Source organism: Conger conger, chromosome 5 (assembly GCF_963514075.1).
Source record: "Conger conger chromosome 5, fConCon1.1, whole genome shotgun sequence".
NCBI classification, from domain to species: Eukaryota; Metazoa; Chordata; class Actinopteri; order Anguilliformes; family Congridae; genus Conger; species Conger conger.
This window is the reverse complement of record NC_083764.1, coordinates 4,312,597-4,330,096: the sequence shown is the minus strand read 5'-3', so window position 1 is coordinate 4,330,096 and position 17,500 is coordinate 4,312,597. Positions and strand designations below refer to the sequence as shown.

The 17,500-nt window shown below is 43.8% G+C and overlaps 1 protein-coding gene across 3 annotated transcripts in view; it reads left to right on the top strand.

Annotated features, from left to right (window-relative positions):
* Window positions 1-17,500, top strand: part of LOC133128414 (runt-related transcription factor 2-like) — a 56,517-nt gene that overhangs the window by 20,412 nt on the left and 18,605 nt on the right. The window contains exons 1-4 of one of the 3 annotated variants that reach the window (XM_061241908.1): window positions 6,023-6,529; window positions 7,765-8,021; window positions 11,586-11,742; window positions 17,200-17,304. In XM_061241908.1, the coding sequence (XP_061097892.1) occupies window positions 7,827-8,021; window positions 11,586-11,742; window positions 17,200-17,304 (457 nt within the window). In that variant the 5' untranslated portion in view covers window positions 6,023-6,529; window positions 7,765-7,826. Of the gene's footprint in view, window positions 1-6,022; window positions 6,530-6,646; window positions 6,670-7,764; window positions 8,022-11,585; window positions 11,743-17,199; window positions 17,305-17,500 lie in introns of those variants that run through there. The other 2 variants (XM_061241909.1, XM_061241907.1) reach the window with 2 other exon arrangements.

Genomic DNA, 17,500 nt, shown 5'->3' with positions numbered 1-17,500 from the left:
GCCTGTCCTTTCAAACGGCTGCGTTTTAGTGCTGTGCCACACAACGAGGCCCGGACTGTAATTAGACTTCAGTCTTGCGCATAATCATCTTCTCAGTGTACCGGACATAATTTTTCCTAAATCCTGGAGTCAAAAAAAAGGGAAAAAAATATGTCAACTGGTTTAAATCCAACGGGGGGGGGAGGCTGGCGTTTCATAAGTCCAAGATTTTCCAAGGAAAAGCAAATATGCTAACGCAAGTAAAACATCTGCGCGTATCACTGCATGTTCCATATTCTGGTGTGCCCTTGATTCTGAAGTGGTTCCTGAAATCCCGGCTTAGCTGCTTTGATACAGCGCGCACAGGGAAAACGCAACCCAGCTAACGGCGGAACGCGAAGTGGAGTTTTTTACACGGAAAAAAAGGCGTTACCATGGTCGCAGTGTTCTGAGCGTCTGGAGACGCGTTACTGTAACCTTCAAAACAGGAAAGGGGACGTAAACACTGACTGTTTTCTGGATTATCTGACACTCTTTCCTAATGTACTGATTCTGTCTATATATATAAACACACAAATTACCCAAATACCCGTGTGGGCGACCTGATTAACTGACGTGTTGTTTGTGGTGGGACAAAGCAGCCATACACTCTCAGATATAAAGTGACAGCGACGTTATCGTTCTTCAAGGATCAAATTTGAAAGTACAGTAATGTTCTCATTGGGCGTAAGTGAGTATGTTTTCTGAGCAAAGAAATGTACAATTGAATTATATATCTCTGGCTAGGGGTACAATTTTATGTAACTATAGAGTACCGTCCCAGCGACAAGCATTCGTACCTTCTTAGGCACTTCTCAACCTTTAGTTCTGAGAGTGTACAGGTGATACATAGGTGGGCTGTGGATACTGGCTGTGGAGCCCATACCGGCTCCACACTGAGGCCCATACCAGCTCCACATTGAGGCCCACACCGGCTCCACACTGAGGCCCATACAAGCTCCACACTGAGTCCTATACAAGCTCCACACTGAGGCCCATACCAGCTCCACACTGAGGCCCACACCGGCTCCACACTGAGGCCCATACAAGCTCCACACTGAGGCACATACAAGCTCCACACTGAGGCCCACCCAAGCTCCACACTGAGGCCCATCTGCACTGAGCTCCTCTGATGGAGGAGCAGGTGTGATGGTCTGTACCTGGCGGTGTGTCTCTAACGGTTTCCACACTGTGTGGTTTCTCTGGTATCGTGTGGTCTCCCATCCACTTTGAACCACACACAGTTAGGTGGCAGAGGAGGCATTACCCCCCCCCCCCTCCAAAACACCAAACCATCCCGGGAGAGGGCAGAAAAAAGGAAGGGGGAAAAAAAAACAGCAGTTTGTCTTTGAAATGGGGAGTGCAGATGGAGGGTAAAATGAACTCAGATGTACCCAGTGTATTGTGATGAGTTCAGCATGTCAAGGTTTAATGCACTGCTTTCCTGGAGTGTGCAGAAGAAAGGGGTGGGGTGGGGGGTGGGGGGGCTTTTCCTATTTATCATGTTTTATTCTGTAATTAAGTCGACTTTTATGTAGCTACACTTCGCAGACTCTCGCTTCGCCAGACGGCTGCTTAATTTTACAGGTTTTTATTCTGCTCCAAGAAACCCAGGAAGTGGGACCCACACCACAATACTTCCTGTATATTTTTAAAAGATTGGATGTCTTGTAAATTTTATTGTATGAAAACATTAATATGGGCGGCAACGGTATCCGAGTCGAGACTGGCGGCGGGAACGGGATCCTCTGAAGAGCGAATCACACAAGCGCCGGGAACACTGTCCAGGACTTAAACATTCACTACTGCATTAACCGAATCTGAATGGGCGAATATAAAAAAAGAAAAAAAATGTAATTGTCACGGAAAGACGCCCACACACAATGCACAGAAACCCAGAACGCCACATCGTTTCAATATGCTTTTTATTTACAGTTGAAAGAAATCGCAATTCTTTTCAAATATGTCTGTCACATAAATTTGCAGTCATTCTTCATCATTTTAGGAAATTAAAAACATTTGCTGTTCAGAGCTGGGCCAAGGAGGAGGGCAGAGAGAACTCTATCTCAATACTTTAAGTGATGTTGTAACAATAATAAGAATAATAATAATTTTTTGTAAACATTGTCTTCACTTGAGTATTCTAATTCTCATCTGGACCCAGGCCCTGCTTACCTGCAGTATACATTGTTGGGGTTACCTGTAGAGGTCATTGTTGGGGTTACCTGTAGAGGTCATTGTTGGGGTTACCTGTAGAGGTCATTGTTGGGGTTACCTGTAGAGGTCATTGTTGGGGTTACCTGTAGAGGACATTGTTGGAGTGCAGGTGTCACTCTGCATGAATCAGCTCTACTCTTGTTCCAGGGTCATGCTGCTATGCAGATGGAATTATTGTAAAAACATATACATATGTTCTGTTGCTTCTTTTCAGATGTGTGTATTTTTACCTCACTTTAAATGTAACTCTCAGCTGTGTTCATTTCTCTATCCCAATCGCTCTGAACTGAATCTTTCAGCATTTTTCTGGAGAATACCTTGAGTGTCTTTCAGGACAGGATGGTCCTGCTGCTAGCTGATATGCTCGGTCTTCATGGTCCACATGTTTTTATTTATTTTATTTTATTTAAACAAACCTAAAATCTCAAGGACCGAAAGGCCTTTGATATGATGAAAAGTGATTCCCTATGCACACACATAAACACAATGCGCAATTGTTTTAATGTGAAATCCCAATCTGAAGATAGACATTCCCTACTCTATGAACCTGGTCACCGCAGATTCTACACTTGCTAATTGGTCGTAGCAAATTAAAAATGTAATTCTCCATAATTTGTGTGTACCGTGACCATCTAATCTAGGTATACTTTACGGGCATGCCGCGGTTTAAATACTGCAGTCTGAGCTCCGTCTGACTGTGTATATAAACATAAATATGCGGTGGAAACGTAACTGTTCTGGGAAAAGTTAAAGTAAGCATTGTTATTCTGAAAGACCGGTGTGTTATAGACTAATCCTTAAAAGCTGGTCGACCTGAGTCTCGCAGAGTCGTAGGAAAAATACAGAAACTGAACATATAGGCCTACAGTACCTCGGAACGTAAGTAGACACGATTTGATTCCATAAAGAAATCCCTCCGTTCATTTAATTCTGACTGCGACAAACGGCGAGCCGTCGCGCGTCGTGAAAAAGTCGGCACAGGCCAAGTTCATAGCAGAAGCACGCCCGCTTACTGTATCGCCTTACGTCGCTTTCCTTCTCGCCTAAAGATGGCTTTGAGGAAAACCACGTAGCTACAGGAGCTTAAGCTGTTCGCTTTAGTTGACTTCAGTATCAGACCCCCGAGATTAATACTTGTGTGTAGATTTAAATAGCCAAAACCCATCATTATGGCATTTGAAATAAATAACGAGAAACTGTGATTAAAGAACTGCTCAACTAACGCACCGATAGAAATTCTAACACTCAACAAACAACAAATGAAAATAGCTATTTGTTCAAAATAATGCACTGCGTTAAAAAAAGAGGACGATTGTAACACTTTTTGCTCCAACATCAATGAGTGTTCATGCTAGAGCTCTTAAACTTTGATATAAGCTATCAACATTTGTCTGCTACAAATTCTGGTCATTTAGACATCTACTACAATATTTGATAATGTGCTAGTTAATGTGAAATACAAAGAGTTCCACTGTTACAACCCACCCCACTACTGGAATGAGGAGTAGCACTAGCTGTGTGCATAAAGTACATTATTTTCAATAAAACAAATGATGAAATTATGATGAAAGTAACCCATTTTATTCTTAAAAATGAAATATAAAAGAGTTTATTCCTAACATAATTGAATAACAATATTTCCAGAGGAATATTACTATTTTAATAACCATTTTTTAAATGTTATTTATTTGCTTGACAAAATGGCTGTGTGTTCAGGCCCTGAAATGGAAAATGTCTCCCATATTATCCGGAAACCTTTGTACAGCAGGGACAAAAGTGTGTGTTTTCCCAGTTGAGCATAAAGCTGGGGGTTTGGAACATTTAAACCATGACAGCCTGCTCTTAAACGAGTGGGTGAATTGCTGCAAGAGAGAAATTACACTGAACAAAACAGCCTCAGCAATTATCATCCTGACATGAGGGCAGCCAATCAGGCTGTCTGATTTGTTGTGCTCTGAAGTAAACAGCACATGATTGGTTTAGATCCTGCAATCACTGGAAGAACACAGACTGACAGCTCTGCCAAAAGAGCACAGATGTAATTTGACATAAAATGCGGATTTAGTCTCACCGCGTGAGAAAATGCATCTGAACTATTATACCAGCTTTGTTTTGGTCACAATGTAAGCCGGCCAGTCACACAGAAATGAAAACCGACTAAAAATTCAGCTAAATTACCCTCCCAACCCCTGAGAATGACTTACTTGGATGTTTTGGAATTTGCATGGAATTGTGGGTAAATTGCAACACTGAGCACGCAGAGACGACACACAGCAAAATGTTCAGTGCTAAATCGACTCTTACCCTGGACGTGTTGGGTTGTTAGGATCTCCTCGAGCAGGGCGGCTTTGTGCCGTCAGTCACATTTTGGTAAACCGCAAACCGGCTGTCTGTACAACCGGTTTTCAGGAAACACTTTTCAGCCACAGACAGACACATTACATTTATTAAACATTATAGTTATTTAGCTGATGCTTTTATCCAAAGCGACTAACGGTTGATTGGACTAAGCAGGGGCCAATCCCCGCCTGGAGCAATGTGGGTTTAAGGGCCTTGCTCAAGGGCCCAACAGCTACACTGATCTTATTGTGGCGACACAGGGACTTGAACCACCAACCTTCCAGGTCCCAGTCAAGCACCTTAGCCACTAGACTATAGGCTGCTCCACCAGTCAGCAGTTGTAGATTTCAGGGTGCGTATCTGAATATTTACCACAAAATTAAGAATATTTGCACATTGGCCAAACGAGCAATGCCACAACTGGGATTTGCTCCTGCCACCTCGTGAGGTAACACACTCTAGTTTATTCTGCACAGCACCAACTGTCGCCAGAGCAGATGACTTGATTTTCATACAGCGATATAAACGCGACAGTACAGTGTAGGGAGGTGGTTTGGGAGGCACAACACAGCTGTCCTGTTGATCTTGACTGTACAACAAAGCACCAACAGGTCTCTAGGGTTACTTTTTACCTGAATAATGACACAAGAATGCTTTGATGTTCAAAGGTGATGTGTGAAGTGCCAGCGCTCACCTGTTCTGCCCTTGCACGTTCTAAGGTTACCAGGTCGGACTGGCACGTGTTTATTATTCATTAAGTCAACGCTGTCGTTGCGTTGTCATTTTCCCCCTAATAGATTGCTTTCTTGCTGCTGTCGTCAAGAAGACGCAGAGCTTTGACTGAATGTGTTTCCATTTGCTCCGAGATGGTAGCTAGACAGATGGAACGTTTCTTTTTCTTGTAGTGGCTCGCCGCAAAAAATCTGCAATTAATAATATTTAACACAGGGCAAGCCAGACACTGAAACGGTTGGGTTATATGCCCAACTTAGATGAAGTTAGAGGATACACTAAGCACATGCTTAGCTCGTTATCCGTTGTATAACTTGGAAAACGCTGAGCAAGACCTCTGCTGTAGGCGTTGTAGTTTCCAGTTTCTCTCGTGTCACACGTAGAAAGACGCACGGCCACGCGCCCTCTTCTGCCACCTCGCACAGTATTCGTGTACTTGTAGTTCTGCGACAGCAGTAACCTGGACTTCGTTTCCAAGGGCGGATATTGCGTAAAATGACATCTGACACATTTCAAATAGGAGACCTTCAACGCAGCATTTTTATTTAATAGAATTTCGTATTAAAACGATGAGGATACATTAGTCAGATTGCAGCCAAACGAAAACAACAGTAGCTTATTACGCACGGTCTTTTATATTAATATCAAAAGACCTTTGTTTTACTTTGTGTTGTTTTCAAGTGTCCTCATTCTGCCTTGGCATTTTCACGTGTAACTCCGGGTGTGTGGTTCCGCGGCTCTCACCGCCAAACTGAAGCCTCTTTCTTAGCCTCTCCTGACTCAGCCCAAGGGACAGTGACTCACTCGTTTCGCCTCCAACACTGCCAGCGTATTATTTATTTGTGTCTTTTCCAGTTACAGGCTGCGCGACGCAGACGAGTTACGCGAAGTCTTGTCCACAAGCGTTAGGATACTCTTATTTTAATAGCATTTAAACCAGCCGATTGAGGACAAATTCATTTACAGTCCAAGCCAAGTATGTCCCTCCTCCCGGTTCATACAGACAGGGCCGCTGAGCTCTCCCAACGTGGAAGTGCAGGCTACTGCTAGTGTTATATTTGATATATTTGATATACCTTTAAAAATGATAGGCTACGTGTTGACATTTCAACATCGCCAAATGCCCATGGATCGACAAATGGCCTTTTAAGAACTTCTAGGCATCTAAAAATATGATTCCACGAGACCCGACTGTTGGTTTCATTTTCTATCGTCCCATCTGGTGAGCTTACGTTTCATTCATTCAGGAAAATGTTTTAGACGGCAGAGGTATTCTAAATGCTTTTTTTTTTTTTTTTTTTTTTTGCTTTCTGCCAGATTTGAATTAGCCTATTTTCGGAGGCATTCGAGTACGGCGACAAGGTCAGTTATCCAACTATTTTTTTTTCTCGAACGGGGCGACATTATTTATTTTGAATGCGCTATGATAGCAGACTGCAGACACCACGTGCTCCGGTCTCATCAACATAATGATTGCCCAGCGCCGTATATAAACCACAAAAACCTGAGCGCTAGAAACCCCTTCCTCCACATCTAACCACATCTTAGGATTACCAAAAAACTGCGAGGTTTTTTCTGGCTCCTTCATCTTACCGACCGCGACTTTTTTTTTTTCATGGATCAACACAATTTTTAACCCTGTACAAATACGAACTATTATTTTTGGTTGGAGAACTTACATTGGAGTGTTATCAGGGCGATATGTCGAATGTACGATGAAAGGAAAACACAGAAACAAACACAGAATAGCCAAAATATTTTTTTGCTTTTGCTTTTTTCCCCCCTTTCATATTTTTAGAAAGTTTTAGAGATTCGTTCAACATGTTAAATTATGCAGTATCATATTTACGAGACTGTTAACTGGATAAAAGTTTGCCTCTGGTAGTTTGGCTATTAATTCATCATATGAGATTTATGGGACACTTGGTGTGTGGGATTCTGGTTAGGCACCAATACATTTGTGCATAAGGACTTATGGACCTTTTTTCTGGTGACAGAAAACTGAAATGTCTGCTTCAGAGGACCCTCACGCGTCAGACATTAATTTGCCAGACTGATTTCCTTTCGGTTAAGGAAGCATTTCAAATTCACACAAGCAGAAATCTTTAGGAAGATATTTAAGCGCGCATATGCCGAAGAACCTCAATCGATTACACCTCTTTTAGCTTAAGTAGTCGGTGTAGTTGTCGATTTAACTTTTTTTCTTCTTCTCTGAGAGGAAAACTACGTTAGTAGAACCGCGGCTGTCTTTTCTGTTAATAGCTGAGAGGATATAGGCGAGCCATTCACCAACTTTTCCAACTGTTGCGCCGTTCAGATCCTCAAGCTAGCAACGCTGACTTTTTGTCTGGTCCGAGTGACCGATATTTTTGTCGTCTCAACGGAGGATACTATTTTAGTCATTATTTCCGCCGCTTTGCCTTTTCTGATACAGTTTTGTGATGCGAATTCCCGTAGACCCCAGCACGAGCAGGCGGTTCAGTCCCCCGTCCAACAGTCTGCAGCCGGTTACGGGGAAAATGAACGATGTGAACGCCGCCACAGGACAGCAGGATGCCGCAGGGTCGAGACTTCGGCCACACGAGAACCGGACCATGGTGGAAATCATCGCGGACCACCCCGCGGAGCTTGTCCGGACTGACAGCCCAAACTTTCTCTGCTCCATTCTTCCGTCGCACTGGAGGTGTAACAAGACGCTACCCGTCGCGTTCAAGGTAAGATATTTAAACGTGTATTATTATTATTATTATTATTCACGCTGACTATATTTTTTTATGCTCAATTCGCGGCCAATTCACGGTAGCCTATATACTTGTCAGGACAACAGTATATAAACAAAGGCTACTTTTAGCTCAGGTGTTGGTATTACGTTCTTTTGTCGGGGAAACTTAGCCTCGATGTTTGAGTGCTGTCTCCCTGTCCTTGTTTGACCGAAACGCTTTCTATTGTGAAACACATTCGGTTCGTGGCTTGGGGGAAGAAAAAAGGTAAAACGTGGGCCGAATTGATTTTGTGTTTATTTTGTATTTTCTAATAGCATATGCGTAGCGAGTCCCAGTTCCAAACGTGTACTGTGTAAAGTGCTACGCTCTCCGAGCAAGATAAACAATTAACTTTACCTAACCCCCCGTAGAAATGGACGCGCCACCGCGCGCAGCTTATCGCGTGGTCGGTGACACCTGAATTAGAGACCTGCTATATATAGCAACGGTCACTCACCGTGAATAACCGCCGCTTGTGATCAACCGGCAAAATATACATTTCTTTTCACCTGTTAATTGTAGAGGAAAATGATGATCCAAATTCTGAGAAAGGATATCCCTGTTTTCGTGTTCCCACGGAGATTCATAATGTCAGTTTAGCACAGTGTTTAAGTGGGTATATTGCAACGAGTAGGCTAACCAGAAATACCGCGCGCTGCAGCTGTGCCATATAGTTATAATAACTTTATTTGTATAGCACTTTTCGAGCATACAGCACAAAGCGCTTTACAGAAAATATGTAAATGAGAAAATATAGTAGATTGTAAAAATCATTTTTATCGGTCTACATTATTTTAGGTAGAATAATTATGAAATTGTCATAATTCTTCTTTTAATAAAACGCATATTATTGCAATCTTTCAGGTTAACAAAATAATTAGATTAGAATATCATTTGTCATTTTGTATAACGGGTAAATTCAATAATTGAATATCTGAAATGCTGCGGAATCGTTTTCTGGACCTGTCGTGAAATACATATTTAGTAGCCTTTCTCATAATACTGTAGCGCCTAAATGAATGAATTATACAGCATAGATCAGCATTATTATATTGAATTATGGATCATTAGATTTAATTATAGAGAAATGTGCTCTTGATGCTATTGCACGCTATATTTTTATCACTGTGCTCTCATTGAACATTTCTTTTGTATTTTACATTTTTGTTGCCTGTAGAAGCAGGAAAAGACAAGTAACAAGGAATCCAAGATAAATTTACTCTTTTGATAAGGGGCACCTTACACATTGCTATTGGGACATATTATATCTCTTATATCTTATATCAGTTATATCTCTAAAGGGTAAATTGAGTTAATGAATAAAGTCAGAAATATAAAGACATTCCATTTAATATTTACCATAATGCAAGTGTTGGAATTTTACTTTGCAGGATAATTTCGGATTCTGTCATGCAGTTTATCAAGGCGGCATTATTTTACTTGTGCAACTTGCTTTCTTTTTGTATCTATTTGATAAAGGTAGGATAATGACACGTCTTACAAATAGTGTATTCATGGGATGCGTCTGCGTTTTTGGTCTTACTTTGAATTGCGCAATTCTCGAAAACGAGCTGCCTTTGAAAATATAACTCAGCATAATCCCTTACTGCTCGTATTCTATTAATTAGATATGAATGTAGGGCAATAATCGGGCATAAAATGCATTCGCGAATATTTTGCTGTGCTTTTGTAAATGAAACTGTTAATCGCTTAATTGCGTCTTTCAAAAACGCGAGGACTGATTTTGGCCATGGTAGGCTGCATTTATTAACAGTATACTTCGTGTTCAGCTGAGCTCCAAGAATAATTTTATTTGATTCCAACACGCTTGATTTCGTGCAAACTGCTGAGCTTTTAAAAAACTCCACTGACTCCATAAAATTAGAAGGGTGTTGAAAACATGCTCACTCTGCAGCGAAAAGAACACTGGCGTCTTTTGAGAGATGTCATTTCACTTTATTGTAATCGCTATTATTTTTTATGTAAGCACACGATGAGTGGTGCACATATGGAGGTAATTTAAAAATAAATTCAGATTCAGATTCAGGACTGAATGAACAAGTCAAACTCACATAGATGTATTGCTTCTGGGAATGAGTAAACAGTAGATATCAGTGACGGATCGCTGGACGTTCACTACAAAAATAACAAATACACAAATGTTTGGGTTCCTAAAGGCCTGTAAACGCGCGTATACAGCGGCCTATTGCCGGTAACATTAGGCCTAAAGGAAAGCATTATGGAAGCATACAAAACTATAATTCATGGTAATAGTGTCTTGTTTGTTGAAAGGGCACTTCAACACAAACAGAACATGTTCATTAGAGGATTGTGCTCAACTCTGATGATGTGGAACTACATTTCAGGGAGCGGGTGTGAGTTTGTATACTCTGATCTGATCATTTTCATGCTGTTTATTTCAGTAGGTTCAGTGCAGTAAGTCAAAAGCACTTTGTCATTCATGTATATTTTTAAGTTGAATCAGCTCTTATATATGCCCATGCCTAAGACTATATAGTACTATTGTATTTTTGTTTTTACAATTAATTTTAATAATACAAAATGTAATGAACAAAAATTAGCATTATTTGCCAAGTCATCACATCTATATGGAGAGCAAATATCACAACCAACATTTTAATATTATTTATGTATAAATCTAGCAATATTTTGGAATTAATCTTCCTCTGGTGTACAATATCAGCCTTAGGCTAATCTAATTGAAACAGAGTATATGTCAGCTCTCTTTGGCTCAAACTCTAGTGAACATTTGTACGGTGTGTAGCTGTTTATGTACACCAGTGAGCTGTGCATGCCTATAGGGGTTTAGTTTGTGGTTAGCAGGGACACTGGGGGCTTCTCCAGTAACCTGAGGGAGGGACTATATACGCTGTCAGAAATAGGGGTACATCAGGGGTCCATTTTTGGACTTTAGGGTGCAGTTCCTCAGAGTCTTCCCTCACTGCATCATATTTGTACCTTAGAACGCTGTCATGAAATAAAGTTATGACAAGTGTCTGTACATTACATTACATTACATTAATGGCATTTGGCAGATGCTCTTACCCAGAGTGACGTACAGTTGATTAGACTAAGCAGGAGACATTCCTCCTTTGGAGCAATGCAGGCTCAAGGGCCCAACGGCTGTGCGGATCTTATTGTGGCTACACCGGGGATTGAACCCCTGACCTTGCGTGTCCAAGTCATGTACCTTAACCACTACGCTACAGGCCCGCCCCGATATATGCTGTCGCTGGGGCAGAACCGTACAGGGACATGACATCTCTTTGGGTACAAAACATACTCATTTATATCCACAGAGAACATTACCGTACTTTCAGTGTTTGGGGAAATTTGATCCTTGACGAACAGAAATGTGCCTCCACTGTCAGTTTAATTCTGAGAGTGAATGCCAATCTAAAAGGGTAAAGGGTACAATCGGTGTACCTTTGAGTGACAGGCCCCTATAGGTACAGTTTTTGCACTTCTGACAGAGCCCCCCCCCTCCTCACGCAGGTGGTGGCCCTCGGAGAGGTTGCCGACGGGACGGTTGTCACGGTGATGGCGGGTAACGACGAAAACTACTCTGCGGAGCTGCGGAACGCCTCGGGCGTGATGAAGAACCAGGTGGCACGCTTCAACGACCTGCGGTTCGTGGGCCGCAGCGGGAGAGGTCAGTCGTTCACACTTAACACTCGAGTCATTTAGCAGACGCTTCTGAACCAGAGCCACTTACGTTCCTCGATAACTGACAAGCATGAAATCTATACGGCAAAACCCGCATGTAGAGCAGTTATCACCGAAAACCAAAGTCATCGTTTTTTTTGTTTAAAAAAAAAATTATATACGTATACAAGAGGGATATTGGGGGGTGGGGGGCGGGGGGGGGGGGGGGGTCAGATGGGAGGCCTAAGGTACAGGTGTGTTTTCAGCCTGTGTCGAAATACGGGGAGGGATTCTGCTGGTCTGACAGTGGTGGGCAGGTCATTCCACCACGGCGGAAACAGGCAAAACGTTTCTTGATGCCGCACACTCGCAGAATTAAAAAGGTTCCAAAGGTGTGATTCCCTAGAAGAACCCTGTCTAGTTAAAGGGTTCCTGGTCTGGGGGCTTTCACACTTCACACCTATGACAGAGGGTTCCATAAAGAACTGAAAAGGGTTCCCCTGTGGCAGCGCTGCTCAACTCCACGCCCTGCGGGCCGCAGTGTCTGCTGGTATTTGCTTCTACCCTGCGCTACGCCACCTAATTTCACTAATTATTTTACCTGCGTGATTCCGGTAATCCGCTGATTAGTGAAATCAGGTGGCGTAGCGCACGGTAAGAGCAAATGCCTGCAGACACTGCGGCCCGCAGGACGTGGAGTTAAGCAGCGCTGCTCTAGAGAGACAGCCTTTTTCCTGCGAGTGCACCACGCTTTTAACGTCACTCCGTTCTCTCATTCCCGCCGCTAGCTCAGCCGCTCCGGCTGTATAAACGAGCGCAACGCACTTCAAAGCTCAACTCGTTCTGCGTTCGTTTGGGTTTCTCCGGTGGCTCTCACGGGCTTACGAAGGGAAAGCCTGGCCGGAGAGCGATCTCTGTTTAAAGGGCCGCACCGAGCTGCACGGTCCTCTGGCCAGGAGGCCCGCGCAGTCTACCGACGTTTGATTCGCAATTTATACCCTGAACATGACAGCTGCCACCGCTCCTGGCCTGATCCTGCAAATATTAAAGTTCTGTGTTCCGTCCTGTAACGCCAAACCTGCCGACTACATCAACAGGGAGAGGGTGTGTGCCTTAGGTCACTCCAACATGACCGGTTTATTATGAAAAACAATATGTTAGTGAAATAAATGCAGAACTAGCCATTTTTACATCCTTTCATTGATTTTAAAGTGCATAATTAATTTAATTAGAATAATTTCACTCGCTGAGGCATATTTACTTAAGAAGTATTTACTATTTACTAAACATGCACCGAATTGAATTAAAACAGAAGCAGTTATTTTCTCAGTAAAGGATGCAGTTTATTGTGGTTAGATTAAACTGAGGCTTTTGAAAAGTTTTTCGTGTTGTGGGAGAAAGCCTTACTTTTCCCAGAAAAATGCCTGCTTTACATTTCCAAATTCCAAATTCAAATTCCTACGGGAGAAGGGGGAAATTAAACACACACTACTGTAAAAACTGATTTTTCATCTCAACGGGACTTCCTGGTTAAATAAAGATGAATAATTATAATAATAATCACACAAATAACATAAGGCTGTGTATGCCGGGTTCATGGACACAGTTTCTCAAACTAGAAATAGAGGTTGTTTGAAATGAACAATGATATATTTGTAACAGAACAGCATGTTAAAATTAACAAATAAAAAATAAAAAAACCTGAATCCTTTGACTGGAATTGTTACTTATTTCAACTGTAGCCTTGTAGAAATAGACTGCTCTGATTTTGTAGACATAAAATAATCAATCCAGCAGCAATCAGGATTCTGTTGGACCGTTTTGTTTTTTTTCTGCATTGGCCTTCAGAACATTCTTCACCTCTTTTTTTTTTAAAGATATTTTTTAGGCCTTTTTCAGCTTTATTGGACAGTATAGTATAGAGAGACAGGAAGAATGGGAGCGAGAGAGAGGGGAAGACATGCGACAGATGTCGGACGGTCGGATTCGAACCCCCGACGTCGCGGCTCGCAATGAGCATGCGGTCAGTGCCCTCCAGGCTGCGCCACCGAGACACCCCGCTCTTCTCCTCTTTTGTTTTATTCTGCCACGCTGAGGTCTGCAGACAGAAGTGCTGAGCCTTGCCCCTTTCTTTAATTTTGGTCGTAACCTTGTTATCACGAGGAAGACGATACACCGTAGTCTCTTACGCGACTGTTTGTTTGACTGCCCCGGCGCATAACGATAATCACAGTGTTGTGACGTCAGAAAACTGTGGTCTCTGCCTCCACAAACCTGACCCCTCCCCTCCCCTCCCCACCACAAAAGGTCAGACACCAGCCCTAAAGCAACACCCGGGGGCATTATTGGGGGGGGGTGGGGGGGGGATTCCAGGCCGAACTGGCAAACCCTTCGAGACATGACAACGTTTCCATTTCTCCTCTCTCCTGGTTTCCGCGCTGTAAGTGGCTGACACACGGCCGCCGCCGTCGTCGGGCAGATAAACGACCTCTCGCACCGCAGCCCGGCACCTCGTCCCGGCCCGCTTTCGCGTTTCAGAAGTTAAACCCCCGAAAAACAGCGACCCGCAGCCTTTCCCTTTTCTTTTTCTCACACGCTCCTCCCCCCCCCCACGGGGGATCACCTGCGCGGGAGAACGATTGGGCAAGAGGGCCACAGGCATTGCCACACTGTCTGAGATCTGTGTTTACACAGACGGACGGATTATCCTCGTCTGTCGCACACACAGAAACTCGCTGCGCTTCGAGGGTTCTGTATCCATAGCGGGTTCCAATAAAAGACAAAGAAACACATCTAAAAACAAACGCTCTTATGTAGAAGACAAGGGGCTACACAACCAGACTCCTAATCCTAACCATAACCTGTTCTATTCAGCCCTGTTATAATCCAGTGTCAGATAGGCCATACGCACAAGGTCTCTAAGGTTCCATTATATTAGCAAAACACCTGGAGTCAGGCCATTGTAAAACAAGGTGTGATTTATTACCAAGCCTGGCGGAGTATTAATATTAAAATACCTTCATGTCACTTTGATCTCATCCCCAACTCTCCCACCCCTGTGTTTTCCTCTGAGCAGAGAATTAATTTCACTCTTGCCCGGCAAGTTTATTTTTGACACCACTGTAACTTGCCAACCTGTATTTCTACCAAACGCTTGCATTTAATTTGAAGTCAGAGTTAAAGACAGATGTTGGTTGAATTCAGACCAGACCAAGAGAGAGAGAGAGAGAGAAAGAGAGAGGGAGATGGAGATGAAGAGAGAGAGAATGAGTGACTGGTTTGATTGGACAGTTCTGCTGTGAACAGGCCAGTGTGTCACTTTACAACCTTCTGGGTTATTTGACTGTGGAGAATGTTAGCTTAACCTTTGACCCCCCCCCCCCCCCCCCCAAGTGAGTCTCGGAGTTCCCCGCTCTGTGTAAAGCAGACAGATCTCGCTCGCACACGCACACGCACACGCATACACACACACACACTGCCAGAAAACTCTTGCCTGGGGTGTTCAGCACGGAAGCAGGTCACTGGGTCTGCTGTAAATACACAACCTGCTGTGCTTTTAAAAGCGGCTCGTTTTAGCGGTGACACCCAAGCCCTTTCCCCCGATTGGCTGATTCAGCTGTGACACGCGCACCGGGTCCAATTCTCTCACTTCAACCACTTGAACATGAACCCTGAGGAAGGCCTCTGATTGGCTGTCCTGAGTGACCAGTAAATTACCACTTCCTTGCTAAAAATGGCATGGCGTGTACAACCAAATACCCTTCAGTGGTGACACTCTTTGGGGTTTATAGGGCCGGGGTGAATGCCGCCTGGTCTCCACAGGACACCGTACCCCATGCCGAGTTGAGCTCATTCTGGTCATGTGAGGTCACTGTCACTGTATTTCACATAATTTATGATTTGAGTGTTTACATGGAACAGGTCTCTCTCTCTCTCTCTCTCTCTCAGTAGGGATCCAGTTAAACAGTAGTTCTGTTTGATCCCTAAACCTGCTTATCCAGGAAGGGTTCATGCACCATCTCCATCAGCCCAGAGAAGAGATCCCACACAGATGCACACACAGACACGTGCATGTGCACACTGTGCCTGCGCCCGGCAAACAGGAACTTCCCCTACCCTGACAGGAAACACTCGCACGTTTCATTTTTTTTTGACACTATGGTGATGCTGCGCTGCTTGGTTTACTGTAGTTCCAAGCCTCCTCACTCACTGGATAGCTATTCAGACTAAGCATAGTAAATGAAAAACCCAGTTTCTTTTACTGTTTCTTTTTTTAATTAGCCTTTAATTTTACCAGGAAACCCCATTGAGATCGTTTTTTCAAGAGGGACCTGACATATATACAATGTAAACAAATGAAATGAGACAAACTAATAGTCACAATTATAAGAACTGCAATGTGTAATTGGGCAGTGGTTAAGGTACATGACTGGGACCCACAAGGTCGGTGGTTCTAATCCCGGCGTAGCCACAATAAGATCCGCACAGCCATTGGGCCCTTGAGCAAGGTCCTTAACCCTGCATTGCTCCAGGGGAGGATTGTCTCCTGCTTAGTGTAAATCAACTGTAAGTCACTTTGGATAAAAGCATCTGGCAAATTACATGTAATGTAATGGTAGGCAGTGTAGCACACATTGGGGAACTAGATCTGTAACTTAAAGGTCAGTGTGGGCGGCACGGAGGGAAGGCACGTTAACATTAACGTGTAAAAACAAAGTTTCAGAGATTTAGTTTGAGATTTCGCGAAAGCATGCTGCAACTTTGACCTGCTTCCAGTAAACAGCGAGCAGACAAGAGAGTACTTTTAATAAATAAAAACTTGAGGTTTAATAAATAAAAAGTCAAGGACCTGAATACCTAACAATTTGCCTGGTGGACAGTCATGAGGCAATAGGTTTCCACAGACCATTGAGTAAAAAAAGAGCCAAATAGTAATAAGAGAGGCATTGTAATCGTAATAATAATCAGATTGCTTGTATAGCACACTTTCACGCAGTGAACTGCAGGCCAGACATGGTAATACAGAGACGTATTAAAACGTGACCATGCTGAGTGCGCCTGTCCCACTCCTACCCGTCTCTACGCTGGGGGGGGGGAAATGGGTTTAACGGCCGGCTCTGCTGATGTTGCACAGGATCCTGGGTAACTGGGCGAGGGGGGTGGGGGGTGGGGGCTTTGTTGCACGCACGATTTCTGCAACGTTAGCAGAAATGGCGCGTGTGGGCGTGGAGTACAAGTGGCATGGGCATATTTAGAGAGATAATTGCAGGGCTTTAACTGCGTGAAAGCTGGATTGTGTATTGTTCTGTAGCCTTCTTTCTTCCCTTGACTTTGGGGGGGGGGGGGGGGACCCCACGGTTGAAAACACGAGCAGCTGTAGGTATGGAAATGAGCCCTGGGCTCTGAATGTGTCACATTGTGTCCGGAGGCTAATGGGGCCATCGACCCGTATTATGTCTTTCAGGCAAGAGCTTCACGCTGACAATCACGGTATTCACCAACCCGCCGCAAGTGGCCACTTACCACCGCGCCATAAAGGTCACCGTGGACGGCCCGCGTGAGCCAAGGAGTGAGTACCCACAATGCACTACAACACCCATGAGCCTCAGTGCCACACTGCACTACGATACCCATCAGCCTCGGCACCACAATGCACTACAATAACCATCAGCCTCAGCGCCACACTGCAGCGCAATACACATCAGCCTCAGTGCCACACTGCACTACATTACCCACTGGCCAATATCTGTCACTGCACTACACCA